The sequence below is a fragment of the Stegodyphus dumicola genome, chromosome 2 (assembly GCF_044657685.1).
Source record: "Stegodyphus dumicola isolate Sdum_Otavi_A_Nest chromosome 2, ASM4465768v1".
NCBI lineage: Eukaryota > Metazoa > Arthropoda > Arachnida > Araneae > Eresidae > Stegodyphus > Stegodyphus dumicola.
This window is the reverse complement of record NC_140769.1, coordinates 154,977,315-154,994,188: the sequence shown is the minus strand read 5'-3', so window position 1 is coordinate 154,994,188 and position 16,874 is coordinate 154,977,315. Positions and strand designations below refer to the sequence as shown.

The window sequence follows — 16,874 nt, the reverse complement described above, 5'->3', positions numbered from 1 at the left end:
GTATGACACACAATTTATCACGAATCTTAGGCATAGAATGCAACAATTGAATCCAATAGCAACATCTGCACATTGCCAAGAAAAATGTTACGTAAGTGCTACCTTAAAGTCGTGTACGCATGTATACTTACGTGTCGATCGAGTAAAGCCACCTCTGTGCCAACCATATACAGGTCCGCATAAAGTCCTTTCTAGAACAGACAAAACTTTCACAATTGATGTTAACGGTCTGAAATCTACTGTGTCTATAGACCGTGTGAAACCAGCCTATTTGCTTTCGGACTCTAATTTGCCTGAACTGAAAACAAATAAAGACTTAAAGACAGTTCAGCAGAATAAATCTGCAAACGAACTCTCTAAGACACAAACTGTCACCAGATCGGGAAGACATGTTCACTTCCCTAAGAAACTTGCTTCTTACATAACAATTTAAAACATTTCTTTTAAAATTCATATCTTAACATATTTCTTGTTATTTCATGTTTATTATATGTGTCAATACCTTGTTATATATTGAATTGGATTTTGATCTTTTCTAATTTTATATTCTAATTTTGTAATCATGTAAAAAATACCCGACAGTACGGATCCTCTAAGATAATTTCATAACCTATGTCGTTCCTTTGAATAGTCATTAAAGGAACTGGGGGGGAAACTCTGTGGTGATGGCGATAAGGAGCGCGCCTTGCGCCCTCCGATAAGTGTGGCAACCCTAGAGGAGAAATTTCTTACGAGTAGCGAGCAGAGCGAAACAGGCAGGCTGTCGGGCAGTGTGCGCGAAGTTCCTAAATAAAGCTTAATTTTTATTGTGCACTATGTCTTGTTAATATTATATTAATGCAGTAAGAACATAATCTGTGATATGGAATTCGAGGATTGGTGGTAAAAACATAACCGGAAATTTCCATACTAGAAGAATGCGTTGAATTATTGAAACAAAAAGGAACTGAATTAAAGAAGCTTGATTTTGAAATTGAACGTTTAAAATACAGAAAATAAAGAATTAGAAAACGAAATAGATAGTATTCAGGAGTTTGCAGATAAAATTAATTTATGGAAATTTAAAGATGAAAAAATATTAAAAAAATCAAAGTACTAAAAATAAATCTGATAGTGTAATTTCAGAATAGGTTCATGTTGAATTACCTAAGTTAGCATTACCAACCTTTGGAGGTAATATTAAAGAATGGATAGCTTTTAAGGATCTGTTCAGTGCATGCTTAAGAAATAATACAAATTTATTCAATGCTCAAAAATTGCAATATTTGAAGGCTTCGTTAAGTTAAAGTTTATCGCATATTTCAAACTATTCAGATTTCGGATTGTAATTTAGAGATAGCATGGAACCTTTTAGACGGAAGACATTCAAACAAAAGGAGAAAAACTTTTTGCCTATATTAAACGTTCCCTAAGTTAACCAACTATTCAAAACGAATCAGCTATTGCTATTTTAAATTTAGCTGACAGCATTAATGAAATGATTCATTCATTAGAAGTATTGAATCAAATCATTGATAATTTTAGAAATACTTAAATGACTTGTTTAATTTTACAAAAGTTAGATCTTTATACAAAATTATTGTGGGAAAAACAGCTAAAATGTAATGAGATTTCGAAACTTACGACATAAATTGAATTCTTTAAGAAGTATGAAAGAACATTTCAAAACCGCAAATTAGAATAAGAGTAACGTTTCAGCAAAGAATACAGTTTGTAAAATCTAATAATTACTGTTTGAATTGTTTATCTAAAATGCACTTGCTCAAAAAATGTAAGAGTTTAAATACATATGAACATTGCTTTAGGAGCAGTATTTTGCATATTGTAAACAATTCAAAGAAAAAAAACTCATTTAAACAGTATGTCTCCTTATACACAATTTATCCGAAAAAGTAATGAGTCAGCGAATGTGAAGGATGTTCCGTCTACAGTTTGTGCTTCTAATTATGATTCGGAAGCAAAAAGTAATCAAACTAGTCACATTTTGTTGCATTCCACACTGTAGTGATTAAAGTTCAAAATTCTGAACAACATTTTGTGAACTGTAGATGTTTATGTGACATTGGATCATTTATTTCAAGAGATTGTGTGAAGAAATTAGGACTACGAGTGAAAGATAATTCCATTTCTGTGTCTTGTTTAGGAGAATTCACTCACTCCAATACTCAACACCACACCATCTTGCTAAGGCCTTCGACCGTGTGTGGCTAGATGCCCTCACATACAAGTTACACAACCTGGGGTTACCAGGCTACATCACTAACACGATCAAATCCTGCCTAACAGGTAGACACTTTGTAGTTCACGTTTCTGGCACATTATCCACCAGCCGCCCTATAAGGGCTGGAGTACCACAAGGGTCCCTTTTGGGCTCTACTCTATTCAACATTTATGTGAACGACATACCCACTACACCCAACACGACACTCGCAATGTATGCAGACGACACTGCGATCCTTACACAAAGCGCATTTGTTGGTTCAGCTATACACTTACAAGAACACATCCAGGCATTAGAGGCTTGGCTTGTCAAGTAGAGAATTAAGGTTAATGTTGAGGAAACATATGCTATATTGTTTACAACAAAAAAGAAATTTCCAGTCTGCCTGCAGATGTATGGAGAAAGCATCCCCTGGGTCAAGCAGGTCCTTTATCTTGGGGTGATCCTCACTAAATCTCTTACATGGAACCCACACATTACAAATATTATGAAGACGTTTCGAGCTAGTAAAGCTTCACTCTTCCCCTTAATTGCTCGAAACAGCGTTCTATCTATAGATAACAAGTTGCTCATTTACAAATCTATGTTACGCCCCATTCTGAGTTATGCCTGCCCGGTATGAGCATACTCTTGTAAAATCACTTAGAAAAAGACTGCAAGCAGCCCAGAATGGGGCAATTAGACAAATTTGCAATGCCCCCTGGTATGTTAGGAATAGAGAGCTCCACAAGGAGCTAAAACTTGAGGAACTCAGGGATTTTTACAGCCGCCTATCGCGGAATTTTTATGACAAGCAGGAGGCTATTGACAATCCTGCGATAACTAAGTATAACTATGATGTAAATAATCCTATGAATATTAAGCGCCCGCGAGCCATTATGTGTGTTAACCTAACTTAACTTCTGTGTGTAATGACTGATTATTATTATACATATATAATCTACAAATTTCTGTACTGTTATTGTATTATATATTATTTTTTAGTATCATGCATGTTGTCAATTTAGCGGCACCAAAGTAGCGCACTTACCTCTTTTGTTTTGCCATGTTTGTCTATGTTCTCTTTCCAGCGCTACCACTCGACAGCTTCTGTGCTTGACTGACTTTCTATCCAGATTAATGCTTTAAGTTACCGTTAGGAGATATGCTGTTAAAAAATTATGTACCATTACCTGATAATTATGTATATCCACAACATTTTAAGATATGTTCGTTAATGCATTCAGTTATAATTCACATATATTCGAAACTATACTGTAATTTGTTCGATGAGGGGTAGGGTTAGTAATACCCAGGTACCCTGGTGTCTGGCACCACTTTGTATGGATTACTGTTTTTTTTTTTTTTACACCACACCATCCGACCACGTTCAAAAACAAAATAGCGCTAGACTGGCATGGCACATTGAAATTATGCTAATGCGCAGATGTCTCTGCGCAACTAGTCGGACATTTAGCATTTTTACCCTCTATGAGCTGACCATCCGACGTCAGACGTGTAGACACTTTACAATCTGTGCCATCTGATAAAGCGGTGAACTTTGAAAATGAGACAAAAGAGTTTGATAAAACGTGCTTAAGCAGCTTTGTCAATAAATGTTTTAATCGATCTCTGCGAAGATCTGCCGGCTTGGTAAATGCAGGTGTTCCACTAATCGGGTGACTTTACTAACCTTGTACGTTCTTCGGAAGTAATCTAGTAAAGGATTATGGATTTTATGAATCCGTAGTAAAAGGGTTGTATCGAAACAGTCGATCGACAGCACAGGAATTTTCTGCTTGGCGGAAGGTTGCAGTTTCTGTTTTCGAATACATAGAAACCATAATTTATATCAATATAAGTTCTCCTGTTATAGTTTAAAAAGTAATTGATACACGGCTTTAGAAGATAATGCTTGTCTTGAAATTACATTCGTTATTTATATCAGTAATAATTTGCCTAAATAACATTCATGTATTGGGGTTCGTTGATTATAATATCACTATGGAGAATAACCATATGTTTCCTTTCTCGTCTTCTGAAGTAAACTCAAATTTTTTAGAGCATGGCAAGAAGCTTATCCAGCTGCATTAAAGTATTTCTGTTTCAATAAATATGGTATGAATTTTTCCCATTTAGAGAGTTTTTGAAGTTTTGAATCTGATAACATTACAGCTATAGTTTAACGTACAATGATTGTTTATTTAAAATGTTAATACGTTATTTATTTTGATGTGTAATAAATATAGAATGTATTCTGCCCATTTAGAGAATTTTTGCAAATTGAATCTCATGGAATTACAACTATGATTTGATGTACAATAATTGTTTATTTAAATATAAAATAATTTATTTTAATTGCAAATTTGATTGTATTTTACTTTTATTATATGCCTAAATAACAGGTACTTTGGTATTATCTCTGCCATCCTGGTAGAAAACGCTAAACTGTGGCAACCAGGAGCTTAACAATTATTCAATTAATAGGTATCGAAAGCTGTATGTTTGAGTAGCAACGTCGCCATTTTCGTACACTGCGAGAAAAAAAAATGTTCTATATCTCCCTTCTAATGGAAGCTGATTGACGAAATTAAAATTGCGGTTTTCAGGTCTCGAAAGCGCGACATAGGATATATATATAGCATTGTTCTAACATAGGTATTTTGACTCAAAATGCAACTTTTTCTGAAATAGCATACGAATTTTTAGACGTATTTCGATTCTGCGACTCAAATTATGCCTAAATATTAAATTTTGTAAAATTTGGTGGGAAATTTGCGTAAAAATTTAGTAATTTAACTTGGGGTATTTTATTCCGCTTACGCCAAGAAAAATTCATTTGTCGAACTTCTTAATATATGGCAACCTATTTTCCTTTCTCTTTCATTGTGCAGGAGTGGGGGAAAAAAGTCCCAGCGTTTCTACTTTCAAATCATTTTAAACAAAGTGCCTAAACCACATTTGATGTTATTATCGCTTTCAACAAATATGCCAAATTTCAAAACGTGCCAATATATAAATTCACGTCTATCTTCGGAAATTTTGAATAAAAAAATTTAAACTTTTGTTAACATGCTTAGAAATACATTTTCTTTAAGATGATGGTAAATATTTAATAGATTATAATTCAAAATGTTTTTCGAAAAATTTATAAAAATATATTTAAAAATACAAATTTTAAAAATAAATCATAAAAAATATGCGAGTTTTGTTTGGAATGAACCTAAATTTCGAAATATCAATGGAAGAATCAAATAAGTTTAATAAAAACAGAGATATAAATAAATATATATTATTTATTATTATAATATTATATTATATTTTAGCTCCTCAATTGACACTGAGGAGCTAAAATTTTGAGAGCTAATTTTTTAAAAAGCTACTCCTGCGATTTTTTACAAAACTTGGCAATTTGGCATAACTTGAGTCGTAGAATATGGAAATTGAAATGTAATTTCAGAACAAGTCCGATTTTGTGCCAAAATAGCTATATTAGAACAATGGTATATATAAATCTAATACATATGCTAAGTCGCGCTTTCGAGACAGGAAAAACGCAAGTTGAATTTCGTCAATCGGCGTAGTAGAAGGTGAGATATAGAACTGTCCCCTTTTTTTCACGCAATGTACATGCTGCTTTAGTTGTATCAGAAGCTCTAGAGGCAAAGTGCGATATTTTTGGTCTTGAGCTGAATTTTGAAATATGCGCTTGTGAGATTTGACTGCAAATAAAGAAAATTCTGCGAAATTTTTGCAACAATATAATATTTTGCCACGAAAGATGTTCACATTCGGATTTAATAATGTTATGTTGCGGAAAACACTCTTTTTGAAATGCAGGGTGAAAAAGTGTAATTAACACGTTGGCATTCGAAGCGGTAATTATTTCGAGAATAGTCATCTGCCATTTACTACAGCGATCTATGTACTGCTAGAATAAAGAATTAATGAAAGTTAAATTTCGCTTGGAAGAATTAACTAGATATGGCCAAGACTGTGGTCGATTGGTGTAGTGGTGGTGTATTTAATTATGGCAAAGCACACTAGGGCTATCTGTTTAAGGGAAGGGATGCCTTCGTGGAGGACTTTCTAAGGGAAACTGGCTCGTATACACGTTACACATCAGGAAAACCACGAAAACACCCATGCAGCCAGCCCGTTCGCGGGATTCGAACCTCGGACCGAACTACCAGTGTTCAGCGACTTTACCGCTCGGCCGCTGGTGCGCCTGTGGTCAGTTGGAATAAATAGATTCTGGAGATACCATTTGTAAGCAGTTTTATAAATTGTTTTCGGGGATAAATATCGAGCTAAAATTGAAATGACCTAATAACATGTATAATATGAAATAACTTTCTCCGGTTTGAAATTACCATTCTTATTCTTTTTAAAAAATCGCCAAATTGCGCCAACGTGGTTGCCATAATGCCAAAGTACTAAATAATACTTCAAATTTAAGTTATTATTAATTGTAATGTTTTCACGAATATTGATTTACTTAAGAATGAAATGTTAATTCAATGGAGATTGAAAAGGAAGAGCATAGTGTCAAAGTTATAATAATCTGCAAACATTTCGATTTCAGAATCATTTTAATATACTTTTATATATTTCGGCTTTCGCAGTGCAAAGTATTACATTCAATTTCAATTAACCTGATATTTTCTCGAAACAAGAAAACGCCATTTGACCTTGTTTAAAATACGTTTAAACACACATTTTTAATTAAAACCGAAAGCAAGCATAGACGAAGATGAATAAACAGTTGTATCAAAATTGAAAAATTTCCGCCAGTTATGCGTGAAATAATTAAGAACGTACACCTTCCAAAAACCATCCTTCCAAAAAAGTGGAGACAAATTCTATACCTTCTGTTTTAGTGGGCCGATTGATGAAATTGAACTTGCGTTTTTCATGTCTTGAAAGTGCGACTTATCAAAATGTTTGTTATGTTTCTATGTAATTTGTATTGGATTGCACAAAAATTCATTATTTTGTGAAGTTTATGCAAAAACTGAAAATTTTACATCGAAATTAACAAAAACGTCAACCATCACTTGATAAGGAAATAATGATGTTTAAAACATTTTTGACTTTATTTTATGTGTATAGTCAACATACAAAAATGTTTAAAAAATGCATACACTATTGAAGAAAAAAATTACATAATTTAAATTCTGTAAGCCAAATTTTTTAATTTTTATTCTACGTCATGCATAATAATACACAAAGTCTCAAAATTTCAAGTGATTTTGTAAGAACACATTTGGTTATCATGGTTACTGTGAACATAAGTCATAAAAAAAGTTAGCAGAAATCGCATTTAAAGTTCTCAGGACGTAACTATTCACGTTGCCAAACGAAAATGAGAAAATTCATAATAAAAATACTTTGCCAGATTCTCCAAACTAATTGAAATGCTTAAAATTAATTAGTTAACAAATAACATAAGAAAGAGCGAAAATTGCATTTTTAGTTTGCCCTTTGAACTTTCGCTTCTGCTGTGGTAAACAAAAGCTTCAGCTTTGTGGTCTCTCAAAGAAGCTAGGACATCTCCACTTCTAATAAACATATCAAGAAAAGAAAAGTTGTTTTTGATAGTTAAGAGTATGGCCTTTAAATATGTGAAATAAAAAAAAATGAGATTTTTAGGCAAAATCGGCCTTTTAAACAATGTCGGTTTCCGAGACATATATTAGATTTATATATAGCATTGTTTTAACACAGGTATTTTGATATAAAATCGGATTTTTCCTGACATACCTATTTTTTTCCCTAGTTCGATTGTAATTCTCAAATCATTCCAAAGTGTCAAATTTTGCAAAAAGTAGTTTTGAGTAGTTCTTAAAAAATTAGCTCTAAGAATTTAGCTCCTCAATATTAATTGAATTTAGTATATAATTATTAATACCTCTTTTTTTTTTCATTAAACTTACTTGATCCTTCTTACATGATTCGAGATTTAGGTTCAATCCAAATAAAATACGCAACTATTTCTAGATGTATTTTAAAATTTGTATTTTTTAGTAACTTTTGTAAATTTATCGTAAACAATTTTGGCAATATTTTCCGGAAACATGTAACTTTTTGCCATCATCTTAAGGAAGGTGTATTTCTAAGCATACATGGAACAAGTTAGAGTATTTTATTCAAAATTTGCAAAGATATATTAGAATTTATATATTGGCACGTTTTGAAATTTTGCATGTTTGTTACAAACGATAATAATGTCAAATGTGTTTTAGAGACTTAGTTAAAATTATTTGAAAGAATGAATGATTAGCACCTTTTTTTCCGCTCGTGCACAAAAAAAGGTAACGAAAAATAGGTTGCGATGAATTAAGCATTTCGCCAAATGAATTGGTGCGAACTGAAAAAAGTGCACCAAGATAAATTTTTAAATTTCTCGAGAAGTTTCACACCACATTTTACAACATTTAATATTTAGGCATCAGTTCAGCTGCAGAATTGAAATATGGAAAGAAATCGGCATGTTATTTCAGAAAAAGTCCGATTTTGTGTCAAAATACCTATATTAGAACAATGATATACACTCACTTCCAAACGTTAAGCACGGAGAGGAAAATGCTTATTTCTGGAAGCAAATCCGAATTGAAGAGGATGCAATTCGCTGCAGAGGTAGATGGAAGTATGCAAATATGTTAGGTAACAGCCAATCGTGCTTTCATGTCAAGAAATGTGCAAAAAAGGCAGTCTTATAAGAAGCCAGCTTTATGAAGGGTTACAGAAGTTGATTGTAAGTGCTGATAGAAGGTGTTTAAAGCTTCCTTACAATTTGTTTTCAAGACATACGTGTTTCTATGACTTCCAGAAGACGAATGGAAGATTCTGAGCGCTGTCGTGCTGTGGGGCGCATTGAAGCAGGACAGTCGATCACAGATGTTGCTCTTTTCTTCGGCGTTCATCATTCTGTAATTTCACGTTTATGGAAACAATTCCAAACCACACAGACAGTTGTCTGAAGATCCCTATCCGGTCGCCCAAGGGTTACAACTCCCGCGTAAGATCGACATATTGCTATTGTAACCAAGCGGGATCGTAGAGCGACCTCCACACGTGTGACGTCTATGGTTACAGCGTCCATTGGTAAGGCGCTATCTGCAGCTTTTGTGTTCCTCTATCGGTCCAATCAAGAGGGGCACGATTATAGTGGTGCCGGGAACATGTCAATTGGAATGTGTCTGACTGTTTACTAATGAGCCAAGATTTGCTCTTTACGTTGTTGGGGTTCTTTGACGGTTGTCCAGTATCGAGATAAGTCCTAGAACCCATTGTGAGATTGTACGCTGCAGCAGTTGGCCCTACTTTTGTTTTAATGGACGATAACGCACGTCCTCATTGAGCTGACATCGTCGATGACTACTTGGAGAGTGAAGGGATTGCGCGCATGTCGTGGCCAGCATATTCGCTCGACCTTAATCCCATTGAAAATCTTTGGGATGCTCTCGGCCGTGCTGTATATTCACGTTTCCCACCTCCAGCCACTCTTATTGAGCTGGAAACTGCTCTACAAGAAGAATGGCTATTGCTTAATTCTGCGGTAGTTGACCACCTAATTGAAAGCATGGTCACAAGGTGTAAACTTTGTATACAGATGAGGGAGGGATCACATACCCTATTAATGTCCTTTTTTTTATTTTATGCTGTTTATTTTCACTTTATACATAATTCTAGTTAAGTCTCCAGTATGTCATTATCTGATAACTTACAAAAATTTAATATTGTTTTCATTTCTGTATATAATTATTTATTTTGTTTTATGCATAAATATATATGCTACTTTCCTGCCGAATTTTGTGTCAATCAAAGCAGTATTTGTTGATTTTTTTGCATTTTACATCTTCGTGCTTAACTTTTGGAAGTGAATGTATATAAGTGTAATATGTATCCTAAGTAGAGCATTTCAGAGTGAAAACGCAAATTAAATTTAGCGAGCGGCCCAGTAAAATGGAAGATATAGAACTGCGCCCCTCTTTTCTACAGGTTTATAGTTATAATAAGGTATTTTGAGTTTTTTAACTGCTATCGGATTAACCGTCATTTTCGCTTAAGCATTGACTCGTTTTTGGTATTAACCTGGTTAATCGGGAATGTGCTGTATTTTGTAACGTAATCATATTCCCAGGAAATTTATGTGTAACATAATAGTCCAAACTGTCAATTTTTTAATGCATTAAATAAATCGGTTATAAATAATTCAATTCCAGCCTCTAGATAGATCTAGTCATGGGATATAATATCGTTATTTTTGTAAGTGTCATGCTGCATTTTGATAAAGGACAAAGTAAGTGTTTTACATAATTAATTATACGAAGTTAAAAACAACTGAAAAAAAAACACTCGTGCGAAATACATATACAGAAGTTGATCGTACATTTTTAGACGATTTTTATTGTATTTAAAGAAATATTTGATCTAAAACTTTTCTGTTTTAAATGTTCTGTTTGATAGCCCGTATTCTTCACTATCATTCTGCACCGTAATTTCCAAGACAATAAATAATTCGTTATAGTAATAGAAGAGGTACTTTATCCCATTCTTAAGGAATTTTATAAAGCCCTAGGAGGCTTGTAGGCCGACGATTGGACAATCCGCTTTTTAAGAGACCAAAATAGCAAAAATCCATAGTTTCAAATACCCGTTTCTTTTTCCATTTTTTAACAGGAAATTGATACTCCAGGTGGGCTTTTACACGTGGCTATTTGCTTTGTCGTGATGCAGTTTTAATGGATTGATGGCACTGTTGGTAAACAAAGGGTATTTCATATTTGAAAGTTGGGTATAAAATAATATTCTTGATAATTATGTGGAGTTGGTGTTAATATTTTTCTCTACTCTATTTTAATTTGCCTTTATGTAACAGCAACAGTCATAAATCCCTTTGAAAAACTTTCTATAGATTTTTGAACCATGCTTTAAGAATTTTCCCCCCTCTTTGATAAACTATTGCAGGGTTCCATGTAGAGATATTAGGTTATTTCAAAGCAGGAGACAGGAAAAATGAGCAAAGCCCTCGCCGGAAATCGAATCACAGAACTCTCGAATTCGCGTCGAGCTGCTGGCCACTACACTACGAAGGCATGCTAAGAAGGCGGAGAAATCCTCACTTCTTCTGTCTAAGATGAACGTTGATGAATCTGGTGAACTATGTAGGGATTTATCGCAGAGTTCAAACAACTAAAGACGTAGGCTCGAGAGGGGTTAAAATACCCTTTTATTTACTCACATAAAAATAACAGTCGGCCCTTTCTCGGGCTTACAGGAAGCCTCTACTCGGGCTTTAACTCATAATACGAAATAAGAAACTAAATTATAATTATCTAAGGTAGTTGGCCCTTAAGTTAAACTAGCCGGCGACTGTAAAAAATGCACGGTAATATACGGCCGAGCATAACAGCTTCAAGAGTGACTTAGTCAGAACGCAAACACGCGCTTCTAAGGATTCCCAGCACTTTGTATCGAAGTAAGTTGAACTTATGGAGACAATCGTAAATTTTAGTCTTTCAATGATAAAAGACCCTTCGAACTTGGGCTCAAATTTTGCAACTCGATTTTCTGGTGCAGATGATAAAGAATATTTACTTTTCAGTACTTTATGACCTACAGTGTTCCACCTGCCGTCTATTCTTATCGTAGTAAATTTTGTTTTCTGTCTGCTTGAATCTGCGTTTTTTATCGCTTCGTCGATTTTTTTCTGAATGTCCTTTAACTTAAATTCTTTTTGCCTTTGTCGCACAAAAAGGAGTTAAAAATTTCCTCCCTAAAATTCCACGGGGTCTTTTGCGTAATGTCATGCTTCGCCGTTCTCAATGCAAGGCTAATTAATTGACACAGCTATCCGAGTGGTCATGATAATTCTAAATGTATCCCCGAATCATTTTAACAATATTATTATTCACGCGTTCCGCTATATTCGACTGTGCCCTATATGGTACCATTTTCGGATGGCTCATGCCAAGTCTTATGCAAAGATTTTCAATTGACTAATAAATTGCGTACCGTTATCGGATATTATTTTTAATGGAGCCCCGTACTTTAAAATATACTTATTTAAAAACGAATCTGAAAGGATTTTTGCCGATGCTCATGTTAACAGGAATTATTTCTACCCATTTTAAAAAATGATCTACGATAGTTAAAAGATATATATTTTTATTTCGCCTGGTTCAGGAGTAAAGTCCCAGCAAATCGATGTCCACCATCTCGTTGTTGTATTTAAGTACCCGGCCGGATAATAAGTAACATCATTAATTATATGGGACATATTGCATGACCTAACATACGCCGTTACAACTTTCTGCAATTGCGGAAAATAAATCGCTTCGTGGACCCTTTGCAATGTTTTCCTAATACCGAGGTGGCCCTATATAGGTGAATCATATAGCTCTTCTATAATATTTAATCGTAGACTCGCTGGCATCACCGGCCTGTATTGTTGATTGTCGTTTGTTATTTTTGTGCAACATAGCAATTTATCAATGATTTCATAGTAAGCTGCCCTATTTCTAATTGCCGTAATGTCCAGATGCTCGAAAATTTTGGGGGTCTTCGAGATATGCATATATTTTCTTGAAATCGGGGTCCGTTTTCAATTCTAGAATGATCGTATCGCGGGACTCAATTATTTTCGAGGTTAAATTCGTACATCTAATAATATTTCCCTCTTTATTAATCTTAATTCTTTGCAGGGCATCCGCAACAACATTTTCTTTTCCCAGCGTGTGCTTAATTATGAGATTATACTCTTGCAACTTTAACGTCAAGCGTATAAGCCGAGGTGAAAGATTTTTTCTGGAATAGAAAGGATCAACTGCCGCATGGTGTGAATAGACTATCACCGGGCCGCTTCCAAGGTAAACACGAAATTTCTGCACTGCTAATAAGACGGTGAGAGTATCTCTTTCCGTCACGGTGTAATTTCGTTGAGTTTGATTCAAAGTTTTTCTAAAATAGGCAATTGGCTGCCCGTTTTGGACTGTTGAATCAGAGGAGTCCGCAGCGATTTCTAAATTTTGGTTCCCTTCGGGGAATTTGCGTACTGGGGCATTGATTAATGCGTGCTTTAATTGTTCGAACGCAGTGTTGGCCTCTGCCATCCACGTGAATCTAGTTTTCTTCCTTTTTAGAACCAGTAAAAGAGTTCGACTATCTTCGCAAAATCCTTTATTAAGGATCGATAATATGAGCAGATGCCCAAACAAGGTGTTAGTTTTATCGTAGTGTTAGGAGACGGATAACTCTTGTTTGGTAAAATTTTGGAATTATATGTTTCTATCCCCTTTTTCGAAATTTCATACCCTAGGTATGTAAAATCCTTACCCGCGAATTTAATTTTGAAGGTTTCACCTTGAGGCAGGTTTTATTTAATAATGAAAAAAACTTCTTTTAAATGATTTACGTATACTCCTCAATAGTTCCACTTATAATAATAATGTCATCCAGATAAATGAAAGAACTTTCGCCTAGGATGTATATTAAGACGATATCCATTATATTCTGGAATGTAGCCGGAGCTCCGCTTAAGCCAAACGGCATTCTCAGAAAGGCATATACGCCTGATTTTATTACAAAGGCAGTTTTTTTTTTTTTTTTTTTTTTTTTTTTTTTTTCATCTTCGGGTTGTACTGGTATCTGAAAATACCCTGACGTGAAGTCAAGCGTTGTCATGTAATTTGTCGATCGTATTTTTCGAATTATTTCATCTATTACCGGCAGGGGATATACGGGATATTTTTTTACGCTATTTAATTTGCGGTAGTCCACGGCGAATCTCCACGATTTCGAATCTGAAGTTGGGAGGCCGTTTGTCTTTCTGTATAAGACTACCGGGCTTGCGTAAGGGCTGTTACTTTGAGTAATTATATTATTTTCCAGCACATCTCTAATATGCTATAATATTCTCTTTTACTTTACGTTTATTTATTATTTATGTTATTACGTCTCTTTTACCTCTACGTTTATTTCGTGATTAACTACTTGACAGAAGCCAGGTTTCGAATCGAATTGTTTATTAAAATTTCTTACCCAGAGCTTAAATTTTCTTGTTATTCTCTTCCTCGAGGTGATTCAGCTTTACTTCTGGAAGTTCTCCCCCTTCTTCTTGTACAGCGTCTATTTGTACCTGTAAAGTAGAATTCATAAAATTTAAATCCGCGGTCACCCTCAAAATTACTGTCGTTAACAGATCTTTCACTACAAGAAAGTTCACTTTTGGGTATTCATTTTTAATCTGTGAATGCAGCCCTACGCTTACAATGCGCACACACTGTTTACCTTGGGCGGCAACTACTTTCTGCCCCGTGGATTTAAACAGTCTAAACCGTCGAAAATGCTTTTTAAAAAAATTCCTGCTCCAAAAAGCTGCACTGCGGCCTGTCGAGTAAGGCTTATGGTAGGCAGGTTTTTTAACATTATGTTAATTTCGGGCAAGGCCAAATTTTGTATCATTACGGTATTTAACTTAATCTCCGAGGACGTTTTCGACGCAGAGTATGATCGGACCCTCTTCTCGGACACTCTTAGCCCCTTGTTTCTGTTGCTTCTTTTGGCGATCGTAAAATAATTTCGTTTGACTAGTCTTTTTGCTACTGCCTTTTTAGGTTTTCTCCGAGGGCTGATAGCCCACCAGCGGCCGAGCGGTAAAGTCGCTGAACACTGGTAGTTCGGTCCGAGGTTCGAATCCCGCGAACGGGCTGGCTGCATGGGTGTTTTCCCCATGTGTAATGTGTATACGAGCCAGTTTCCCTTAAAACGTCCTCCACGAAGGCATCCCTCCCCTTAGGCAGATAGCCCTAGTGTGCTTTGCCATAATTAAATACACCAACACCGAGTGCTGATAAGGGTGCTGTCTACTTTGAGGTCTTTGTTGAGACGAAAAGCTCTAATACCAGCCCTGGCGAAAATTTGCCGTACGCGCGTTTTTCAGCTGCTCGTCTGCTTTGGAACATCACGGTGAGCTGAAATAAACTTTACAGCGTTTGTGGATTTCTCACTTTCATGAAATCCTGAATCAAAGGAAGTAAACACGGCAGAATTACCTCGATTATTTCACTATCCGGTTTCTTTCCACTACAGTAGACTGAACACTTGAATTTTTCTCAAGATAAAATCGGTCAGTTCTTCTACATTCGTCTGATATTTACTGAAGAGCTGACTTCAATTTCGCTTAGTCTTTGACCACCGGGAACGCTTTCAGTAGCGCAGGTTTGAAGTTTTCCCAGTGTTATGCTTCAGAGCCTGCATCCCCCATCAGGAACTTTCCGATACCCATGAACCATTTAAGGGCTTGCCCTTTTAAGTTAGTTTGCTTTTTTGTGATTTTTCTGAAGTTGTTTGATGGAATGTAGCGTAAAATGCAACTCCATGTCCTCGACAAAGGTCATAACCGACAAAGGACATTTGCCTTCGAACGTCGCAGTTAGTTTCATTGCTGTCCGCAATGGTTCCTTATATGAAACCGAACCATTCCGTGGGGTAAACTGGTGCCTGAGGGATTCATTGCAAATTTCCCACTTTATAACGCCATAGTCCAATAAAAATTTTCGAGCGCGAAATGTAGGGTTCCAAACCCCTTTTGTCTAAGATGAACGTCGAGGAACCTAGTGAACTATATAGCGACTTATGGCTGAGTTCAAACAACTAAAGACGTAGACTCGAGAGGTGTTAAAATCTCCTTTTATTCACTCATATAAGAGTAACAGTCTTACAGCGAGCCTCTACTCGGGCTTTAATTCAGAATAAGAAATTCAACTATAATTAACTAAACAAGACTTAGCCGAAGCTGAACACAATTATCTATCATAGCAGGCTCTTAAAATAAATTAGCCAGCGAATATCAAAAAGGCACGTAAAAGTGACTTAGCCAGAAGGCAAAAAACGCACTACTAAGGATTCTTAGCACTCTCTATCGAAGTAAGTTGAACCTTCCTTAAATACATCTTCTAACTCATTTGTATTCAACGTGATTCTAAAAACACATTTTGATAGGGAGTTGTAAGTTGAAACAAGAATTGATAAGAAAGGAGTTCGAAATTAAAATATACTGTGATAAGTGATAATAAAAACATTTCTTTCTACTTTATTCATTTAAATGCACTCGAAATTTATGTATTGTGACAACATTTTTCTATTTTTGCTCAGACAAATATTTCTCATAAAGAGTTTGGCAGCGAATTCTGCGTTCAGCAATATGTCGAGGAGAACCGCGATGTGCATGCGCATTATATCCCCCCCCTTTTTTTTTAACATTCAAGTCAGCATCAAATCATTTTTTTTACAGTTGACAGTGAGCATATTTTGCAATTCAAAACCTCTGTATTCTTTTATACGGACGATTTTAAAAGTCATGAATTGCGAGTCATCAGAAATGCCCCGAGATATTCGTTGCAGGTGACAGATGTCAGAAATTCACGAAACAGTAATTTTTTTTTTTATATCTTAGTTCTAGCGAAGAAACGTTTTCATTTTTACATAACAGATCTTTCTATTACTTTTCGATTTAGCTTTTAGCAATTAGATGTAGTTATGTGTTATAAAATATTCTAGGATTAATAAAGTACTATGTGCAAATGTAGTGCCATTACTTCAGTGAGACCGAAAGAAAGATCATTAACACTTAATTTACAAAATATAAGATCAGTAATTTAAAATTTAT

General features: G+C 35.1%; 1 protein-coding gene across 1 annotated transcript in view; it reads left to right on the top strand.

Moving 5' to 3' along the window:
- The first annotated feature begins 3,571 nt into the window (after nt 1-3,571).
- Nucleotides 3,572-16,874, top strand: part of LOC118197062 (prostatic acid phosphatase-like) — a 72,320-nt gene continuing 59,017 nt past the window's right edge. The window contains exon 1 of the mRNA XM_085811332.1: nt 3,572-4,318. Coding sequence (XP_085667458.1) covers nt 4,316-4,318 — 3 coding nt within the window. The 5' untranslated portion in view covers nt 3,572-4,315. The remainder of the gene's footprint in view (nt 4,319-16,874) is intronic.